Source organism: Trichomonas vaginalis, chromosome II, assembly GCF_026262505.1.
Source record: "Trichomonas vaginalis G3 chromosome II, whole genome shotgun sequence".
In the NCBI taxonomy this organism is placed as follows: domain Eukaryota; phylum Parabasalia; order Trichomonadida; family Trichomonadidae; genus Trichomonas; species Trichomonas vaginalis.
The window spans coordinates 17476764-17496611 of NC_067204.1; the positions used below are offsets into that span (position 1 = coordinate 17476764).

Sequence of the window (19848 nt, forward strand, 5' to 3'; positions counted from 1 at the left end):
AGCACTATGTAAAAAATCTATACTTTTCTTGTAGTCAGCAATAGACTGACTGTGATTTTTTAAAGATTTGTCAATACCTTTAAGCCAATCTTCATGCATGTCTGATACTGAGCCAAGAATATCATTTGCTTCCTTTAGTGTATTTTGTGCTTCTCGTAAAGTATCCAATCCCGTACGTGCATTGTTTGCTATACGTCTTACAGTATCTATTTGACTCCTTGTTTCTTGCATCCAACCAGATAAAGTTTTAATAGTATCAGAACCATTTGAAATGAAGTTCAAAGCATTTTTAACGTCATCTAAAGCTTCTTCACCAAGTACTGCCCATATCTTTCCGATTTGGTATTGAAGAACTCCATATGAAGCAGCTGTTAAACCAGTATTTATAAGGTCCCATATCCATGATTTAGCAGTTTTTCCATCCTTTCCATCCTTTCCATCCAAACCGTTTTCGCCTTGAGGTCCTTGTATTCCTTGTATTCCTTGTGGTCCGGTGTCACCCTTCTCTCCTTTCAGTTCATCTTTATGTTCGTTATAATATTCTAATGTCATAAGGTGTACATCATTACTGCTACCAGCAACGCCGAGAATTTGTTTCTCATTCATGACTAAATTCTTTAGGCATTTAATGTTGTCGTCAAATCGAAAGCTCTTTAACAATTCAATGAGAACATTCAGTACTTTCACTAATGAGGCATCTACTGTAGAATTTATATATTGCACCGTTCCATCATTTATGATGGGAACCTTGCTTGTTGTAATGAATGGGTCATAAGTGTTAAAAGTATCGAAATCAATGACTTTTTTAGTTTTTCCATCGTCAATGACTAAATCATTGCCTTCAATGGTTAAAGTTGAGTTTTCGTTTACTAGTTCATGTGCTCTTCTTGCTTCATTTGTTTCATACGCATATGCAGCAATAGTCATATTTTAATGAGAATAAAATGTTGTTCTATTTGCAAAGTACAGACCCAAACGAATACGGGACAGTAAAGCTACAAACAAACTTAGGTCTTCAGAATGAAGCGCTTGCTTTCAGAGTTGTTGACTTTAATACTATTGCTTCATTCGTTATAACTGACGAAACAGATTTCATGGAGCTTGAAATAGATGGAAAGAAGCATGAAATAAGATTTCACAATAATGTAGAATATAAGATGGAAACATTAGCTGGAGTGTTAAATGCTCTCATAAGTACTACAATAAACAAGGATAACGAAGAAAACTTAATGAATGTTAAACTTATTGCAGGAGTTTTGAAGTTCAGTTATGCGAAGGAGTTTAAGATAACACGAATGAGTCATAGAGTTCAATTGCTTCTGGGAGCATACCATATGATATTTCCTTTGAAAAGTGTTGACAAAACGATTGAGATGAAATCCGTTCCATACGTATGTTATGGCAATTGTTTGTACGTTGAGTCAAAAATAGCTAATGTCACAGGTATTTCAGGAGTTAATAGTAAAGGTTCAGTAGAATATAAGTCTTTCTGTTATGAAGTAAATTCAATGTTCATTCCAAACGTTCCTGTCATAGTAACTCATTTAGGTAAATGGGTTCGCATTAGTCCTCATAATTTGAAAGACATGCAATTCAGACTAGTTGACTTTCAAGGCGAGCCCGTAGTACTGAAGGCACCAGTGCGAATGACTGTTGAAGTTGACTTTTTAGAAAATATTAAATGCAACAGCTTACAAGAGAACTCAGAGCTAAAAATATAAAGTATGAATGTTATGTATTAGGGCATGAACTTTGGTTGTTGCTGTTTGATGAAACAAATGAGTTAGTTATGTCAGTCAAGAGAACAGAAAAAGGCGTCAAAGGCGCCGAGCGCAAAGCGCTATATTGTGTTAGTGAAAACTGCACCAAGTCAATAAGATTAGGTTTGCATTATGAAGATGAGTTCGATACTGTTGAAGAAGTTTTGGATAGATATTACAAATTGCTTTAATTTACTAAAACATATTTCAAACAAAGCTTATAGTAAGTAGATAGTTTTGTATACTCGTTCGAATATTTATACTTAAACTCAACTCCTGGAGTACCTGGTGTTTCAATGATGCGGATGTTACCTATTTTCATGAATATTGGAGTTTGACCACAGCATTCGATTTCAGGGTCGAGATAGTCAATGACACATTGCTTTCCTGTTATTCGTGATATAATATTTTCAAGGTCCTCCTTTGTTAGAATTATTTGGTTCTTACTTATAAGATTTGTCAAAAGCTTCTTATCGTCTTTGAGTAAAATTGTTTGGTATAACTGAAGAAGGTAATGGTCTACGTTATCTGAAGGATTTGTTTGAACATTTGTGTAAGGGTTGTCGTTGGCTTCTCTTGAAAGAACTTGGTCCAGTGGTGGATACTCTAACTTAACATCTGATGTAGCGTTAGCGTTTGAAGTTGTGTTTAAATTCACCGACTTAAGATCTGGTTCTTTTTCTTTCAAACACTCCGAACTATAGTTCTTTATGACAATATTGTTTGTCGTTCGTGAGTCAACATTTGATGTTGGTTCAATTGGAACATTAACGGCACCAGCTAAGATGGATTTGCTTCTCATTTCATATAGAATAAAAACATTTTATATGTATGAAATGAACAATATACTCAACAAGGGTTTGAATGTAAAGCTAACGAATGAAAATATTGTTGAATTCACTGAGACAGGAGCTGTGTATAAAGATGTAGAACTACTGAACAAAAGAGCTAAGGGAAGAAGCAGGAATATGAACAAAGGGTGGAAGCCTATAAAAATTTATGTCAATGATGGCTCAGGAGGTTCAAACATAAAGTATGCAGAAAGTTATAGAGTTTATGCTCTCAAAGGTGAAAAGCCTTCATTTAAGAACAGCTATTCTAACACATATCCTCAAAAGCTAACGGATGGGGAAGTGGATGATATGAATGACAGCAAAAATATTAACAGAAATGGCGACAGAGATGCATGGAATTTGTTTACCATCAGTCAATTAAAGCATAAGATTTAAAACAATGTTGGTCGTTCCCATGGAATATTTTTAACTTTAATGGTATTAGTCATGATATGAATCTCAAGGTATGAACGAGGAGAGATGAGAGACTTATATGCTTCCCAAATTTCTTCAAAAGGTAATGTTATACCTGACTGTTTCCAAATGAGTTCAATATCATAGCGTGAGAAACCTTGAAAGATAACAAAGTCAGTTATGAGACGTTTTATGTTTAAAGCAAGGAAACGCCATGTTTGCATAAGTATTGCTACAGTTAAATGGTAATGTCTGACTTTAGTTATGATGTTAGCTAATGGTGAGTCAGGCTTTGACACTAAACCTTTTCCGGCGAAGTCGTCACAAACGAGCAGAGTGTTTGAAGGATACTTTTTGAAGGGGTATTTTGAAAGTTTTGATAGAATGTAGTTTGTCAGTCGGTTCATATCGTAAACTCCTGAGTATTGACGTAAGTGGTGTTTGTCAATAATTCTTTCCATCTCTTCTGAAGTCTTTTGCATTCCTGACTGTATGAACTCTACAATAGCATAATATTTTCTCTTACGTCGAATGTAACGTTGAAGAAATTCAATGAGTTCGCTATCTGGAACTTTAACGACAGATGCTTGAACTTTACTCATGAATGTTTTCGCTGTTGAATCCATAGAGTCTGAAGTTGCTGATATAATGATTTGGTCATAGTAAGAGTCGTTTCCTAAACGCTCTGTTATGAGTATATGACGAATGAGGTTAAATGTCTTACCTGAACCCATCTTTCCACAATAGAAATACACACCATTTGAACAGAATTCATAATCTTTGCTGAAAGGAAGAATAAGAGAAGAGTTAAGTTTGTCTGTAGTTTCATTCATGTCTTCATCTACGTCATGTATTAAATGCTTCATTTTATCTCCATTAAAATGCAAGTCAGAAATATTCAGAACATAGCACCGAGTCTAACTGACAAGAGTATAAAGATATACTATGAACACGTTATGATGAAACCAACCAAAATTCAAGAAAGTCAGTATACTTATGAATATCCAAGACACTGGGTAGAGTATGTAGGAGGTGAGAAAGCTATTGAAATAAGACAAGTTAGAAGTATTCCAGCAGGAAGGACAATATTATTGAAGAACTTTAATGTTTTGAGATATAATGATGAAACAAAGAAGCAAGATAGTTTCCCTGTTGCTGTGTATGTGAACTTAGATACAGGAGATGACATGAAAGTTTTTTAACACAAAGCTTCAAACGGTATTGAAAGAACAACTTATAGCAGAAGGACACCCATTACCTTCAGAAGTTATCATAGCATATAATTTTGAAACAAATGCAATAGATTTTAAAATCGTCTCTGCAAAGAAGTCAGGTTTTACATTTAATGAAGCAGATGTATATTCGAATGAAAACTTCAAAGCTATTGCATGGTTAGATAATGACGATTGCTTTAAGAAAATCTTTAAATTCAGTGACTCAAAGATGTCAATAGATGACCTTCGTGGAATGTTACCATCGACGTTTACAGTTGAAGGTTCAGCAGGATTGCTTACAAGATTGTCAATTGGTGGCGTTTGGTCTCGTGAGAACATTGTTATAAAATCCAGTATAAGTGAATTTGCTGAAGAATCTATATTATGTCTTTCAAACTACATGTATTCGCCACCGAAGCATTATAGTATAACAAACTTTGTCAGTAAGTTTAACATAAGACTTGTCGAACCTTCTTCAATGAAAGATGTTGTGCTACCTAAAGATGGAAAGGATGGACTCATTATTGAGATGATTTTAATAGCATATTAAATGAGCTTGTTCTTGAAGGTCATTCATGATGAAATAACAGTTGTAGAAGATGTTAGCAATTGTTCAGATATTTTATTGAGAATAGATGAGATAAGAAAGAAGTTAGATAGACCGCAAAGCGGTGAGGGCGAAGCACGTGAGAATGTTTATGTTTCATTGACTTTCTCCAGTAACGAGAACTTTTATGAGATAATATTGAAGAGAGATGATTTTAATATGGGGTAAATGGTAGCTTGGGCAGCTTTAGGCGCAATGGGAACAAAAGCATTAGCATTTGGAGCAAAAGCACTTGGAGCTTATGACGCAGTAAATAAAATGAGTGGAGGAAGGGTTTCAAAGACATTAGATGCAAATAAAGGAAAGATTGGAGGCTGGGTTGCAAAGAAGTTAAGATTAAATAAAATAGGGCTCATAAATAAAGCATCCAATTTGGTTGCGACTGAGTCAGAAAATGCTTTAGGAAAGGACGATGAGTTTGCAAAACACGCAAAAGACTTTAATGACCAGATGAAAGGTGAAACAATGCATTTAAATAGAGTCGATGGAACTAAAGAAAATGTTTCTTCTCCACCAGCGGTTTATCCATACGGACCTTATGGAATGTATGGAAACCCTTATGAACGACCATTTGACCCATTGACTGGTGGAAGTAATTGGTATCATTATGGACGAAGAAGAAAGACAGTCAAGTTGGAGACAGACGTGAAGAAAGCAACTAAAAAGAAACCAAGGAAGAGAGTTATAAAGTAATGAATTCAAGTGGGTGAAAAACCGGGTGAAAAAAGAGGTGAGATTTCACCGCTTCACCTAAATTTATTTTTGTGCTATGTTTTCATACGCGTGAGGGTGGTGATATCATTTATTTTTTATTTTATTTTTTTAAAATTATTTTTATTTTATTTTTATATAAATGACGAAAACTATTGAGATAACAAACTACAACGGTCATGAGTTCAAGAATTTGTTCTTCGTTCCTCGTGAAAATACATTCTATCAGATACGAGGGAGAAAGGGTAAAGTTAGTTTGAGCGTTTATGACAAAGAGCATTATGGAAGATATATACAAGCAATAGATACAAACGGTAAACGTGTTTCATTAGCTTTGTCAAAACTTACTAACATTTATTTTGACAGTGACTTTGACTCTGACGATTGGAGCGACAGCAGCGATACTGAAGAATATGAACTATTGTGTGAAGCACAGCAATGGGAAGAGTTGCAATACTTTTGTAAGTGAGAACGTTTATTTTTTACAGTAGTGAAGTCGTTTGTGAAAACGTTAGTGAGGTGAAGTGGTTGGCGGCTTTGTAAATATTTAAGGTTAAGTCGGTGTTGTCGTTTGTGTTGTAAAATATACGTTAACGGTTTTGTAAATTGTCAAACCGTTATCTTGGGTAAGGTGGAACGCAGTGCCTCCATAACCAAGATAGGTATACTAACTTCTACAGATTTAGAACCAGAAAATCAAAACCATCCTTCTAGAAATCAAATATCTAGTAATCTAGAACATAAGCTGGACCTTCTTGATCATATTGAAAAACAATTATCGAAAATGCGCTCGTTATTGGGAATTCTTCCTACTACAAATGCTATTGTTGGGCCGTCAAAACAAGTTTCAGTTAATAGCAAGCAAAATTCTGAAAAAAATAAAAAAAATCTTCCATAACAACAAAATCAAACAATAAAAAACAAAATTCATCCGACAATCCTCCTAAACGTAAAGCTCCTATTTCGGAAAGGATTCTCAGCGATAATAACTTAGAGTAGGTGACAAAAGTGTATACTCTTAAATTAACCTTAAATGTTGATTTTTCGATATTTTCGGTATTAACCTTATTGTAAATTTTTCCGGTGATAAATTTATCACACTGAGGTTATTTTTCCGGTGAGATTTTTAACCTTGATTTAATGAAATTAATATATATAAATTTTATTATTTTTAATTTCGAATGAGTATAATAAAATATTTTTTTATATCGTCATAACTCTCATCACTGTTGTGATTCCAAATGCGATTATTAAGGTTCAAGTCGCTAATGTTTTGAATGAAGATAGAGCAGTAAGAATTCTTACAAGGGCAGGTAATCAGATTGTTGAGCAAAGAGCTTCAAAACACGATGAATGTTTGAAATTAATTCAACACATTTTGGAAATTGTCGAAAGCCGAAGGATTGAACCTAATGTCCTTATTCCATCTTTGAAGGCAATATTAAATTTGGCACAAAGAAGTTTAAAGGAAGAGTAAGCAAGATTAGATAATTTGGACTTTTTTTAAAATTAATGAATAAACAGTATATTTTTGAAGTGTAAGCTTATTTACCTGAAGCTATATTACTTAATATAACATTCAAAGTATTATTGCTATTTATTGGAGAACAAATTTATGTAATTTTCACATGAAAATTGATAAATTTGTATTTGTAGAGAGTCTCCCTGCATGATATCAAGACTTGGCTATTAGTCTTTATCCATTTTTGAAAATTGTATTGTAAATTGTAAGAATTTCTGAATACTACTACTATAAAATATAATTGCTTATCAATGTATATTCTCCCTGCATGATATCAAGACTTGGCTATTAGTCTTTATCCATTTTTGAAAATTGTATTGTAAATTGTAAGAATTTCTGAATACTACTACTATAAAATATAATTGCTTATCAATGTATATTCTCCCTGCATGATATCAAGACTTGGCTATTAGTCTTTATCCATTTTTGAAAATTGTATTGTAAATTGTAAGAATTTCTGAATACTACTACTATAAAATATAATTGCTTATCAATGTATATTCTCCCTGCATGATATCAAGACTTGGCTATAAGTCTCTATTCATTATGAGTATGACCCCATTTTTTTTACAAAAAGTGCCGAATTGCAACTTTGTCCCAATCTCTAATAACTTATATTTTCAAGTTCATCGAAAGAGATCGAAAAGCAAACGTTCCACATCTACAGAGAAAAAGAATTGATATATGAAGTCTAATTCCTTTTATAACTACTATATTTTTATTCTTATGACTAAAAAATAATATATTATTTAACAATTTTCATTTTTTTCTTTTAACAATTTCGTTTTATTTCCATTTATTGTTAAATGATTTTTAGCATACACCTTTCTTTGTTCATCTTCTAAATACAATTTATTTTTTCTTAGATATAATTCTATTCATTCAATTCGATCGTCATTTTTCAGTACATGATCGTAATTTTCAATTATTGATCGCGATTTTACTTCAGAATTTGTTCGCAATATTGCTTATCAAAATTATATCTCTATTCTCTCATTTCTGTTTAGTCAATATCATTACACTCCTATTGTCTAATAACATGCTATTAATTTTCTTAAAATTAAAAAAAAATATCAACTTTTAAAAACAGAAACTTAACATCCGTAGGTCAATGGATTTTGATGTGAGATACATTTAATCTGTTTTTCTTTTTTTATTTTAAATAATTGAATATTTATAGTTGTTATGAGTCTTACATCATGTAAAACGAATTTTCTTAAAGTAAATTTACTTTTTCTTCAATCTTTCTTACATATTTATTAAAAAAAAATTATCCAAAAAAAGATGTTTTAGAATGAAAAAAATAGAAAAATCTTCATTTATAGTCTTTCTTGAATGTATACGTTTTGATTTTTTTCTTTTTTAAAAAATTCAATTTCTAGAAAAATCGAGAAAAAATCATTTTCTTCTATTTTTTAGGACGCCATACCCATTGAAATCTCCTCTCAGGACGCCATAAACTATTCAATTATAGTGTAAACTTCTCAAAAATTGAATAGTTTACATCAGGACGCCTTAGGACGCCAAAACTTTACGCGCCCATTCGTATTATTAGTTTTATACATGTAAACTTTCAATATTGATTTACACACTACGAAAATCACTAGTTTGTCAAGGGAAGGCATATGCCTAACATGTATGCACATCTGTCAAAAATATTGGGCAACCTAGGGAACTTTTGTTAAAGTAAAATTGAACATTGAAGGATATAGCAAAATTAACTAGGAAATATTAGGGATATTTCATTGAAGAATTAAAAATACGAAATGGTAATAGCGATTAATTCCTGATGAAAGCAAATTTTTTATATAAACAAAAGATGTTCATCATACATGATTAATAGAATCTGAAAATATTGCATACAAAAGGTTATTTTCATTTCTAATACTAAATTATAATTCGATTAAACGAATTGGTTTCGTAGCTCAGTAGGTAGAGCGTAGTGCTGATAACGCTAAGGTCTTGGGTTCGAGCCCCAGCGGAACCATTTTTTACACATCATCAGTCACCCATGGCTTGTGTAGTCTTTTTATTTAATTATTATAGGTACGAACTATACTTAGATATGAAAAACGAATTGCCACAATGTTAATCCAATTTCACATTTCTTTTGATTATGAAATTCTTGAACATGACTTTTTGAACTTGAATATGATGCATTTAAAAATCCTACTTATATAACTCCAGGTGTATTACAGGCAGTCAAGGACAAACCTCTTATTAAAATTTCAATGATTTTTTTTTAGTATCTCGTTTTTTTCAAATATTTTAGATATATTACTATATATAGAACTATTTTCACAAGTCAAATTGCAAAATCCAAATATTTTTTTGACTTTTGCGGTTTGGTCGGTCCTTTTCCAATGTCTGAGGAACAACAACAACAGAAGACTCTTGCCCCAAAGCGTGAGTGCGGTCTCCACTCATCAGGCAAGCGTGTTAACTTCGCTCGCAAGATTGTCCACGAGCTTGTTGGCTGGCAACCATATGAGCGGCATACAATGGATCTTATCAAGATCGAACGCCGTCGTGCAGCTCGCCAATTCCTCAAGAAGCGCCTTGGCACACACCGCCGCGCCATGAAGAAGCTCAACACTCTTGAAGAAGTTGTTCAGGAAGAATCTCTCCACCACCACCACGAGTAAACCTGCTTTTATATTTTATTGAAAGAACTTCATACATAATCTACTTTTACATGTTACAAACTTTTTTTCAAACCCAAAATTCATGAAATGACGTTTTTTTAAATACTTTCAAAAAGACCTTTAAATCACTGCTAATGCATATTTGTTTTAGAAGACATCCGCTTTGTCTAATGTTTTGTTTAGATTATTACTTCAAAATACAATATTTGACGGATATCGAGTTAATTACTTGAACTTGGAACTTATTTAATATATTTTACTATATAAGTAAGACATGTATATTACGGAATAACATTTATATTGAATTATTTGAAGATTTTTGTTTCATCAAAGAAATTTTTGCAAATTCAGGGACAAAATTGTTTCAAAAGAAGAATATTTATATTACACAGTAATCATTTTCATTTTTGTCTTCCATAAGCCTAAAAAATTTTTATGTTTGATCAAGATGATGATGACAAACTCGATCCACAAGAAGTTGAAAAGATCATCAGAGAACTAATGGACCCTGTTGCAGGCCAAAAACCAGAAAATGTCATGGCAATGGAAAAATTATTTCAACATCCAGATTTTCCTGATACACTAAAGAGCATAATAATGAAAACATCAAGTCCAGCAATACTTCAAATGGGCATTTTATTACTTGAAAGATCATTTAAATCAAATTGGAAGAAATTTTCATTAAATAGAAAGAAAATTTTTATGAAATTCTTTATAGATATGCTCAAAAACGAGGTAGTAATAGAAAACAGATCGTTCTACTTAATATGTAAATCAATTGGTAGCATTGTTCAAAGAACAAAAACTATATATCCAGAATTAATGAAATTTTTATTCGAATTACCACAAGATTTCAACACACAACCAGAATTCATCGCTAGACTTCTTTGTTTAAACGAATGCATTCCATTTTTAGAAAAACAACAATTTTTTGCAAATCTTAATACAATTTTATCAATTTTATATTACGGTATGGAAATAGAAGATGGAATTATAACACTTGTCACTTTTCTAAAGAAAATTTTACAAATTCACGGAGATATTGAAAATATTATCCTTCAAAATCAACAATTAGCTGAAGAAATCAATGGATATGAACAAACAGAAGAAACAGAAGCCAAACTACAAGAAATTTCAACAATAATTACTAATGAATCCTCAAATCTTGAAATTATTCAAAATTCTCTTCAAAGTGACATGTTTCTTCAAACTTGCCAACGAACTGGTGATGCACAAAACTATGTCTACAATTCTACAACATGTTTATCTTATTTTGAAGCAAAAATGTTAATATCAAAAATTCTTCAAGTTTCGGAACCGATTCAAGACGCGATTTCAGCTGCATCATCACAAGACATGGATATATCACAACAATACGAAGCTTTCGGAGTAATTATTTCATATCTTCAAGACCAAAATTTGTTACAAGAAATATTAAATTATATTTACACGAATATCCCTGAAATTGAAGTATTTGAAGACATATATTCATTACCTTTCATCGAAGAAGCACTAAAATCATTCCAACACGCTTTAGTTGCCTCATTTTTGACAAATTTAATTCAAATTTGTTTACAAAACCCCCAAGAAAGCATCGTTTTGTGTCTTATGAGTTTCACAGAGCTTGTTACTAATGCTCCCGAAGTATTCACTAAAGAATTGACTGATTTAGTTGACAAATCAGTTGAAATTGCATTTTCTTATGGTGAAATGACGAATTCCAAGTTATATAAACTGATACAAGCAGTATATGATCAAGATCAATCGAGTTTGAAGAGTATTTTGATAAAATACTTAGATAATTTAATAAATTCTTTTAATTCGGACAAAAGTCAAGATACATTGCTTGCAATTAGTACATTATTGAACTATAACTTGCAGATTAAAGAAGAATCACAACCATTGATCTGGGAAATGAGACATTCCATTGATAATTTCACACAAGAAATTTATTTAGATATTTTGAAAAAAACAATAGAAAAAAGAGAAAAAATTGAAACTTCTTTTGCAAATGACATATTGTTATATGTTTCTCCTGCATTTGAAGAGTCAGAAACATTAGCAGGATCAGCACTTCTTGTTTGTGCATCAATTCTTCGCAAAGAAGAAAAAGTTGAAGAAATAATTCAAAATTGTGTTCCAATTCTTCATCAATTGTTTTCTGTTGAAGATGAAACGAGGCCTGTACAAGATGCACTTACTTTTATTGCTACTGCTTGTGAGATAATGCGTGAAAACGCAACATTTGTAACAGATTTCTTTGAAAACATACAAAATATTTTGGAATCATCAAATGTTTCCAGTGAATTATATAATGAAGCTGTTCGTACAGCATGTTTTACAATTCGTTATTGTGGCAATGAAGATGTTGTTTCTTTGGTTTTTGATATTCTTGATAAGCAATTATCATCTAATTCTGATTCTATGTTAATTGATTCTCTTTTGAACATCAAACTTATTACTAAATTCATTGAAGAAGATTCAGCAATTATATTATATAATAAAATATCATCGCATGCAAGAGAAACAACATCTGTTGAAATCCTTACTCGTTGTTTCGATTCTTTATCTAGATTTGCAAAGTTTTTCGGTTCATCTGTTGTTGATGATTGTTTTGAATTATTTGAACTTTTTATTCATGGAAAACTTCCTGCTTCTTCATCTACATTCGAATCATTTTGTGATTTCGACATGGAACTTCTTGATTCATTCACTGAATTTTGTTATCGTGTTGTTAGTATCAACAGCGATGTTGCAGAACAAATCTGTAGTGAATACATTCATCTTTCAGAACGCCATAATGAAACATATTCAATGATGATCACACGTGTATTTACAGGATCCCTTGAATCAGAAACATGCACAGAAAACATTGTTCATACTTATTTAGATATCATTGGTGACATCATTGAAAGTTCTACACCAAATCTTTCACAACAAGAGATTGTTTATGCATTGAATTTAATTTTAAACAAGTTCCCAGGTAATGTTTCATTAGTTACATCGCATTTAGATTTATATCTTCGCTGGTGGCACTTTGTTCTTGAAAACAAGTCATCGTATATTAATTTGGCATCTAATTTAGCATCATTATTCTTAACAGTTGCATCAACCGAAGAAAACTTTCCACTTGATGTTTTAGATCAATCTCTTCTCTTCTTCCCTCCATCAGATACAACGGAGTGCAGACGAATGTCTATTTCTCTTTTGAACATCATCACACGCGGTGAAATTCCAGCACAGATCCAAGTCTCTCTGTCTCGCTGCTTAAGTTTGTTGTTCACGATGCCACAGACAGAATTCAGGAAACTTAAACTTGACCAAGACTTGATAAATACATTAGTTTCTGTTCTTAAACAATTAGTTACTAAAGAAAGTAATCTTAATTCAGCCCTTGATTCAGTGAAAGGCTCTGATGTTATGACAAACAAACTATATAACATTATTAATTCTTAATTATTATTATTTATTATTTTTATTATTATTTTTGCAAAATGTTATTCACTTTTGGGGTAGGGATTTTGGGGGGGCTCCCTTCGGTCGCTCCCCCCAAAATCCCTACCCCAAAAATTGCTGAATATCATTTTAGCATAGTATTGACTGAGAAATAAAATTTAAATGTTTATAATCTCTCATATTTTTGAGAATGAATAAAAAAATAAAATCCATAAAATAAAAGTGCTTTATGGGGCTTCAACTCAAGTTAAAACACGCCATCGAATCTTGAACGCAGAAGGAGAAATGCACCATCTATCCATGATGATCCGACTTATAACTATTTGTCTGCCCAACTCGAAATTAATAATGTATGATAATAATTCGAAGGAAGAATTTCTCAATTCTACGCAATGAATACCAATTCATCATTGATAACACAACAAAATGTTGTTATCCCCATATTTAAAATAAAGAATTTTATGTTTAAAATCAATTAAAATGAATTTTTTTTTCATTCTCAGAAAATTGAGAGAGTATAACATTTATTTATAAATTTAGAGTTTATTATTTATTATCTTATAAAAATGTTAAAAATTCTCAACATTAGATAACCTTGTTATGAAATATAAGAAGTATAATGATACAAAAATAGAAAAAGAATATGAAGATACAATTAAAATTATGGTATAATGACATAAGTTAAATATATACGAAGAAATAATTTATTAATTCGAAATTCAAATGACATCAACCTTGCGTCAAAAAAGAAAACGCAATCTATTTCTTAATTCATCCATGAATATATCTATAGATCATCAAAGGAATATCTCCTCGAGTACAATTACAAATCAGTGGATCCGAGATTGAATATCTATATTCAGAAAAAGTTCACAAGTTTTTGACAGGGATCAAGCGGATCCACATTCAAAAAATAATTCAATACTTGACGGAATTACAACGAGTCGCCTCAAAAATTAAATTATACTCAATTTAAAATAGGCTAAAAATTGAAAAATCTTCAAGTATTTCATCATATGGCTAAAATTGATTTCATTCAATTTCATCATATTATATTTTTGAAAAGATTACAATTATTTATAATGATATCTTTAATAACTTGTTTGAGATTTAATGACATAACCAATCTACTGCATTTATCCAATGAATGGGAAGAAGTCTACAAAAATACTTATTTAAATGAAACTTACAGTCAAAATAAGACATATATCGGATATTCAGGAGACTTTTATGTTTGCAATGTTTATTTTTCAAAACTTGGCAATGAAGGAGTCATAATTTTTGAATCAAGAGCTGTTAGGTCACTTATTTCAACATGCACTTTTGAAAACTCAACTCGAATTAATAATGTTGGCGGATCTATTTACATCAATTATGGACAAATTTTCATTAGAAAAGTATGCAGTTTTGGATCTAAAGCCAATAATTCGGGAGACTTTTGCAAAATTGCCGTAATTTATAATTCCTCATCTATCAATGAAATTCATGATTCGTCAATAGCATATAGTAAACCAATTTCAACTCTGAATGACTTTAGCACCATTACTCAATGGAATGGAATTATTATATTTTCACGAAATAACATTACGAGAAACTATTGCAGTCAGGCAGCAGCTTTTGATATAGGATATTCGGTGGCAAATTCTACAATAAAATATTCAATAATTGATGAAAATCATGGGGAATTCAGAATTTGTTATACTCGTTATATGCCAGGTGCAAAATATAACCGCTTTGTTTTCATAAACAATACCGCTGTTTTTAGATCCAAAAATGGAATGATAAATAACTGGGGTTGTGATGCTATATTAGTAAACTGTTTCATAGCAAATAACAAACAAAATGGTCAGCATTTGTTCGGAATTACAGGAAAATCAGGTTCTATTACTGTATCTAATTCATATATTGATACAAAAGAACTATTATATGCATCAGACCATAATATTACAATTGAAAATATTAAAAATGTCTCAATTAGACTTCGAATTCTTTCAACAGGACTATGTCCGCGAGGTAATTATTTTGAATTTAATGAGAAAATAAATATAATTACTAATCCTATTCATGTTAAAGACCTTAAAGCACTGATCAAACGAAGAAGGTAAATACAACAATACTTTTTGTTATATCACATTTCATTACTTAAGGCTTCATTTTCAGTGAAATTTCAAACATTTGTTCAATAAACTTACCGCTTTTTAAACAAGAGATTCCAATTTCATTAATATAGTGAAAAAACATGCATACAAAGATATAATGATTTAATTTCTTATTACTAATTTCAATTGAAAAATCCTCAATTCGATAAATCGAAAAAGACCGACAACTCTTCATAGTGCTGCAGAAAATGATGAAAAAGTAATAATTAGAGCATATATTTAACGAAGAGTAGATGACAACTCAAATGGGAAAATTAACAGCATTGAAGATGCCATTGTTCTTAAAAATATGTTACTATTGCTCAATTTCGACTGTTACATCATATTTTTCGTGCAGTTGAATTCATATATATATATATATATATATACATGTTAATTTCCAATAGAACAAATCAATTGATATTTCCATTAATATAAAATATAATCTCCATTATTTTCGATAATTCTAAATCTATGAAACATATTCATAAACAGATCGATAACTTATGATATCAATAGTTTATAAATACGCCATAAGAATAAAGATATTTATCAAAAATTAAATTTTAATTATTTTGATACAACATGTGTTTATTAATTTAAATGTATGTGTTGAGAACCGGATTTGATTTCTTGACAGTTTTCTCATAAGCGAGTTCGAAATCCTTTGGTGTGACAACGTATCTATTCTTTCTGACTGCAAACATGCCAGCTTCCATGCAGATAGCGCTAATTTCGGCGCCGCTGATCTTATCTGGTCTGCTGACGTAATCTTCAATATCAACTTCTTTGCTAAGGCTCATCTTTGATGTGCAAACCTGGAAAATAAGGCGCTTCTGTCTCCTGTCTGGGAGAGGGAACTCGATCTTTCTGTCGAGACGTCCTGGACGCAAAAGAGCTGGATCGAGTGTATCTGGACGGTTTGTAGCCATGATAACCTTGACGTTTGTAGTTTGATCGAAACCATCCATTTGTGCGAGAAGTTCCATAAGGACACGTTGTGTTTCACGATCGTGGTTATGTTCTGCATCATAACGCTTCTGGCCGATTGAATCGATTTCATCAATGAAGACAATGGCAGGTGCGTTCTCACGGGCGAGGCGGAAAGTATCACGAACCATCTTTGGACCTTCACCAAGATATTTTTGGCCGAATTCAGAGCCAACGATTGAGATAAAAGCAGCATGTGTATGATGTGCGACAGCCTTGGCGAGCATTGTCTTACCTGTACCTGGTGGACCGTAAAGAAGAACACCACGTGGTGGGTCGATACCGATTTGTTGGTAAAGATGGCCGTGGGTAAGTGGTAATTCAACGGCTTCACGAACTTCTTGCTTTTGCATATCTAAACCACCAATATCTGAGTATGAGACTTTAGGTCTGTCAACAACGAGTTTAACAAGTGTTGTTCCTTCTGGAGGAAGAATATCTACAACGGCCTTTGAGCCTCTGTGCAAGGCAACACTTACGTTTGGCTTAAGAAGACGTCTATCAATTGTTTTCAAAACGTGTACTAAATGTGAGTCAACAACAGCGGTTGTTGGATCAATCATTTCTGCAAATTCACCGACTTTAAGAGGTACCGCTTGAATTGCTGTAATTTCTTCCTCGGCGCGAATTGCTTCACGACGAAGATATCTGATTTCATCTTGAAGATAAGCCTCCTTAATATTGAGTGATTCGAGCTCGGTTTCTAGTGCTTTAAGCTTGTCATATAAAGCTATCTGTTCAAGTTGCTTCGAATCCATAACAAATGACAAAACCCCCGAAAATTGAATTTAAAACGATTATCTAAAAATTTCAAAAATTGGTCAGATGAATAATTTTTTATTTCTTATCAAATTATATGGTCGCAAATAACTGTTGACATTGAAGAAAGATATTTCAAAAGTAAATATGGAAATTTATCATATGCTGGAATAATTTTCATTCGAAAAAGTTAAAGTTAGAGTCTTAGCTTTTCTGCAAATATTTATATCCTTAAGGATCGTATATCTTAGCTCTTACATCGTGTAAATGTATATTATTAATTTGATCAAATTATCATTATTCAATATTGCAGGATAATTGGTATATGGAATCTTTATTATAACATTAGGCATATTCTACGAGGTATATCCAATCTGATAAACTCAAAATTTGATATCTTTCTATATATATTTACCATTTCGATAGATAAGAATTGAATAATATGTATCAAAATGACACCAGAATATATTGCTTGCTATTCGAAGTGTTCCAAATGAAGATTTTGATCGATTTCATTCGAAATTCATGGAGATATACAATTTAAGGAGCTCTTTGTATCTGTATATAGCTATAGATGATCTTCGAGCAATAAAAGAACCTCACAGTTTTAACTGATGAATGATTGAGGAAAAAGTGAGCATTATTTTTGCACAACTTAAATAATTAAAATGTTATGCATTTTGATCTTACTTTTTTCAACCAACTCTAACTTTTTATTTGTGAACTTTACGAAATCCACAAAGAAAATTCGCTAAATTTTTCTATAAATTATGGATCATCGCTTCCCAAAGAACGGGAATCGACAAGATCCTAATAAAGGTAGAGAGCGTGCAATGTCACTGCCTGCTGCATTGCATTATAATCAAGAAATAGCGCGTTTTTCTAAATCTAAACAGTATGATTTGGCCTGTGCTTCATATGAGAGGATGATTGGTGCAGGAGTTCCACCCGATGTTGTTACATATAACACAATGATTAATGTTTACGTTAAAAGTCAAAAATTAACAGATGCTTTTAGATTGTTCGAAGAAATGAAATTTCATGGTATTAATCCAACGATTATCACATATACAAGTTTAATAGATGGATGCGGAAAGTGTAACAATTTCAGCCATGCGATGATGTTGTATGAAGACGTGAAAAGGAGCGGAATAGAGCTCAATATGCACTTCTTTAATGCAATTCTTAATGCAGGGTTGCTGAATGGCAACTTGTATATCATCGATACCGTTCTTGCTGATGTTGCTAAGTATAATCTTCATCCAAATACAGTTACATTTAACACATTACTAGCCGGATTTGCTAGATTCGACCAACTCCGCCTAATGAAGGGTGTTGTTGAAAAAATGATCGCTCAAGGAGTTGAATTTTCTTTAGTAACACAAACTACGCTATTACAAGCAGCGCAACTCGTTAGAGATCAAAACGACTTGCGTATGTTCCTAGATTTACTTGATGCCGCCAAATTTAATCCAAGTAAAAATCAAGCATCTCAAGCTGTGATGGATTTAATCAATGCAAAGAGATTCCTTGTTGCTCACAGTTTATTCCTTAATTTGTTAACAGAAATGTTTCAATCAATGATGAAGTTTTCGCTGCATTAGCTCATTTGGCCGGAGAATTCGGTTCATTCCTAATCTTGGAGTCAATCAGAGATATTGCAGTAATGGTCGATGCCAATGTCGACAACGATATTAGTCTAGCGATGATTTCCGTCAACGCAAGATTTGGAGATTCGAAAGCAGCCTTAGAACTATACAACAGATGGGGAGATCGTCATTTATTCGTACCAGTTGACGTAAAACTCGCATTAATTGACTCTCTTCTTAATTCAAATGATATTAAAATCGCTCTCCAAATTTGCGACCACATTTTACAGGACAAACAGACCACCAACCCTCAGCAATGCGGCCAATTACTCAAACTCCTCTCCGCACGCGATCTTCAATCAGATGTCCTTCGAATTCACGAAATTCTTCGTCAAAACATGGTTGCAGTTGACAGTGTTGGTGCGGATTGTGTTGTTCTCGCTGCCATCAGGAACACGAAGAATATTACCGAGGAATTGGTCGATTCCATTGCAGAACTTCGTCCAACTCCATCGGCCATCGTTGCTTTTTCAAGAGCATTGAAATTACCATTGATTAAAAGAGTTCCATGGGTTGCAATGGTCAAATCCACACGTGTTATTCCTCTGCAATCAGATAGCATTGACATGCTCTCATCGCTAATTGCTTCTTCCATGTATGATGCCGCTTTTCAGATCTTTTCTCATTGGGCGAAATGCGGATTAGAAGCGAATGGAAGATTAGTACAACTCGCTTTCATTGCAATGCAAGGTGAATTGGATTTCGATAATCTGAACATGGTCTACAACTACGCGAGAGAAGCAGAAGTTCCAATCTCCCCTGAGCTCGCTTCAAACTTTTTGTTGTCGGCCATTGAAGTAGGAAACATCGCTGTTGCATTGTCAGTGAAAGATGAAATGGACGCTGACTCAGTTAAATTGTGTGATATATGCGTGTTTGAGGAGTCTTCCCTTCAAACACCACAAGAACAGCCAACAAGGCCTGTAAGAGTGAGAAGAAGAAGCTCAACTTGTCCGAAAATGAGAATGGCTCAAGATGATTATATTTACCAACAGTTCTTAGCTGATGATAATGACTTTATATGATTATTTATATATATTATTTTTGTTTTGTTAATATTACTCCTTTTTTTGACAATTATCAAACTTTATAAAAAATAATTGTTCAAGATTATAACTATTTCTTTGTATGCTTTTGAAGTGAAATATGA

General features: G+C 32.4%; 10 protein-coding genes, 1 non-coding gene and 1 pseudogene across 12 annotated transcripts, besides 5 other annotated features; 8 read left to right on the forward strand and 4 right to left on the reverse strand.

The window, feature by feature from the left end:
• Positions 1-6212: part of a mobile genetic element that runs on past the window's edge.
• Positions 322-927, reverse strand: TVAGG3_0561730 (organellar and viral DNA polymerase type B; the record flags this gene model as incomplete). The annotated part of the gene is made up of 1 exon (XM_051238506.1): positions 322-927. A coding segment is annotated over one exon (606 nt), but the record flags the coding sequence as incomplete, so codon positions are not given.
• Positions 1158-1721, forward strand: TVAGG3_0561740 (uncharacterized protein; the record flags this gene model as incomplete). Its single annotated transcript, XM_051238507.1, has 1 exon — positions 1158-1721. One exon carries the CDS (start codon positions 1158-1160, stop codon positions 1719-1721), a length of 564 nt encoding a protein of 187 aa, XP_051096331.1.
• On the reverse strand, positions 1997-2562 carry TVAGG3_0561750 (uncharacterized protein; the record flags this gene model as incomplete). The annotated part of the gene is made up of 1 exon (XM_051238508.1): positions 1997-2562. A coding segment is annotated over one exon (566 nt), but the record flags the coding sequence as incomplete, so codon positions are not given.
• TVAGG3_0561760 (uncharacterized protein) lies at positions 3411-3840 on the reverse strand (the record flags this gene model as incomplete). Its single annotated transcript, XM_051238509.1, has 1 exon — positions 3411-3840. A coding segment is annotated over one exon (430 nt), but the record flags the coding sequence as incomplete, so codon positions are not given.
• TVAGG3_0561770 lies at positions 4048-4771 on the forward strand (annotated as a pseudogene). Its single transcript has one exon. A coding segment is annotated over exon 1 (724 nt).
• Positions 5141-5521, forward strand: TVAGG3_0561780 (protein of unknown function, DUF4107 family; the record flags this gene model as incomplete). The annotated part of the gene is made up of 1 exon (XM_051238510.1): positions 5141-5521. A coding segment is annotated over one exon (381 nt), but the record flags the coding sequence as incomplete, so codon positions are not given.
• Positions 6213-6532: a mobile genetic element.
• Positions 6533-6743: a mobile genetic element.
• A 3-nt stretch (positions 6744-6746) lies between these two features.
• Positions 6747-7666: a mobile genetic element.
• Positions 7667-8602: a mobile genetic element.
• A 373-nt stretch (positions 8603-8975) lies between these two features.
• Positions 8976-9048, forward strand: TVAGG3_0561830. Its single transcript has one exon. It is a non-coding gene; the product is annotated as a tRNA-Ile (tRNA).
• Positions 9049-9258: 210 nt separating this feature from the next.
• Positions 9259-9907, forward strand: TVAGG3_0561840 (cytoplasmic translation; the record flags this gene model as incomplete). Its single annotated transcript, XM_001580665.2, has 1 exon — positions 9425-9706. One exon carries the CDS (start codon positions 9425-9427, stop codon positions 9704-9706), a length of 282 nt encoding a protein of 93 aa, XP_001580715.1.
• A 210-nt stretch (positions 9908-10117) lies between these two features.
• On the forward strand, positions 10118-13201 carry TVAGG3_0561850 (armadillo (ARM) repeat-containing protein family; the record flags this gene model as incomplete). Its single annotated transcript, XM_001580664.2, has 1 exon — positions 10142-13162. One exon carries the CDS (start codon positions 10142-10144, stop codon positions 13160-13162), a length of 3021 nt encoding a protein of 1006 aa, XP_001580714.1.
• A 2545-nt stretch (positions 13202-15746) lies between these two features.
• TVAGG3_0561860 (26S proteasome regulatory subunit family) lies at positions 15747-17062 on the reverse strand (the record flags this gene model as incomplete). The annotated part of the gene is made up of 1 exon (XM_001580663.1): positions 15900-17048. One exon carries the CDS (start codon positions 17046-17048, stop codon positions 15900-15902), a length of 1149 nt encoding a protein of 382 aa, XP_001580713.1.
• Positions 17063-17819: 757 nt separating this feature from the next.
• On the forward strand, positions 17820-18653 carry TVAGG3_0561880 (endonuclease protein; the record flags this gene model as incomplete). The annotated part of the gene is made up of 1 exon (XM_001580662.1): positions 17820-18653. One exon carries the CDS (start codon positions 17820-17822, stop codon positions 18651-18653), a length of 834 nt encoding a protein of 277 aa, XP_001580712.1.
• Positions 18654-18715: 62 nt separating this feature from the next.
• TVAGG3_0561870 (tetratricopeptide repeat domain domain-containing protein) lies at positions 18716-19723 on the forward strand (the record flags this gene model as incomplete). The annotated part of the gene is made up of 1 exon (XM_001580661.1): positions 18716-19723. The coding sequence occupies one exon, from the start codon at positions 18716-18718 to the stop codon at positions 19721-19723; it is 1008 nt and encodes a 335-aa protein (XP_001580711.1).
• Positions 19724-19848: the final 125 nt, after the last annotated feature.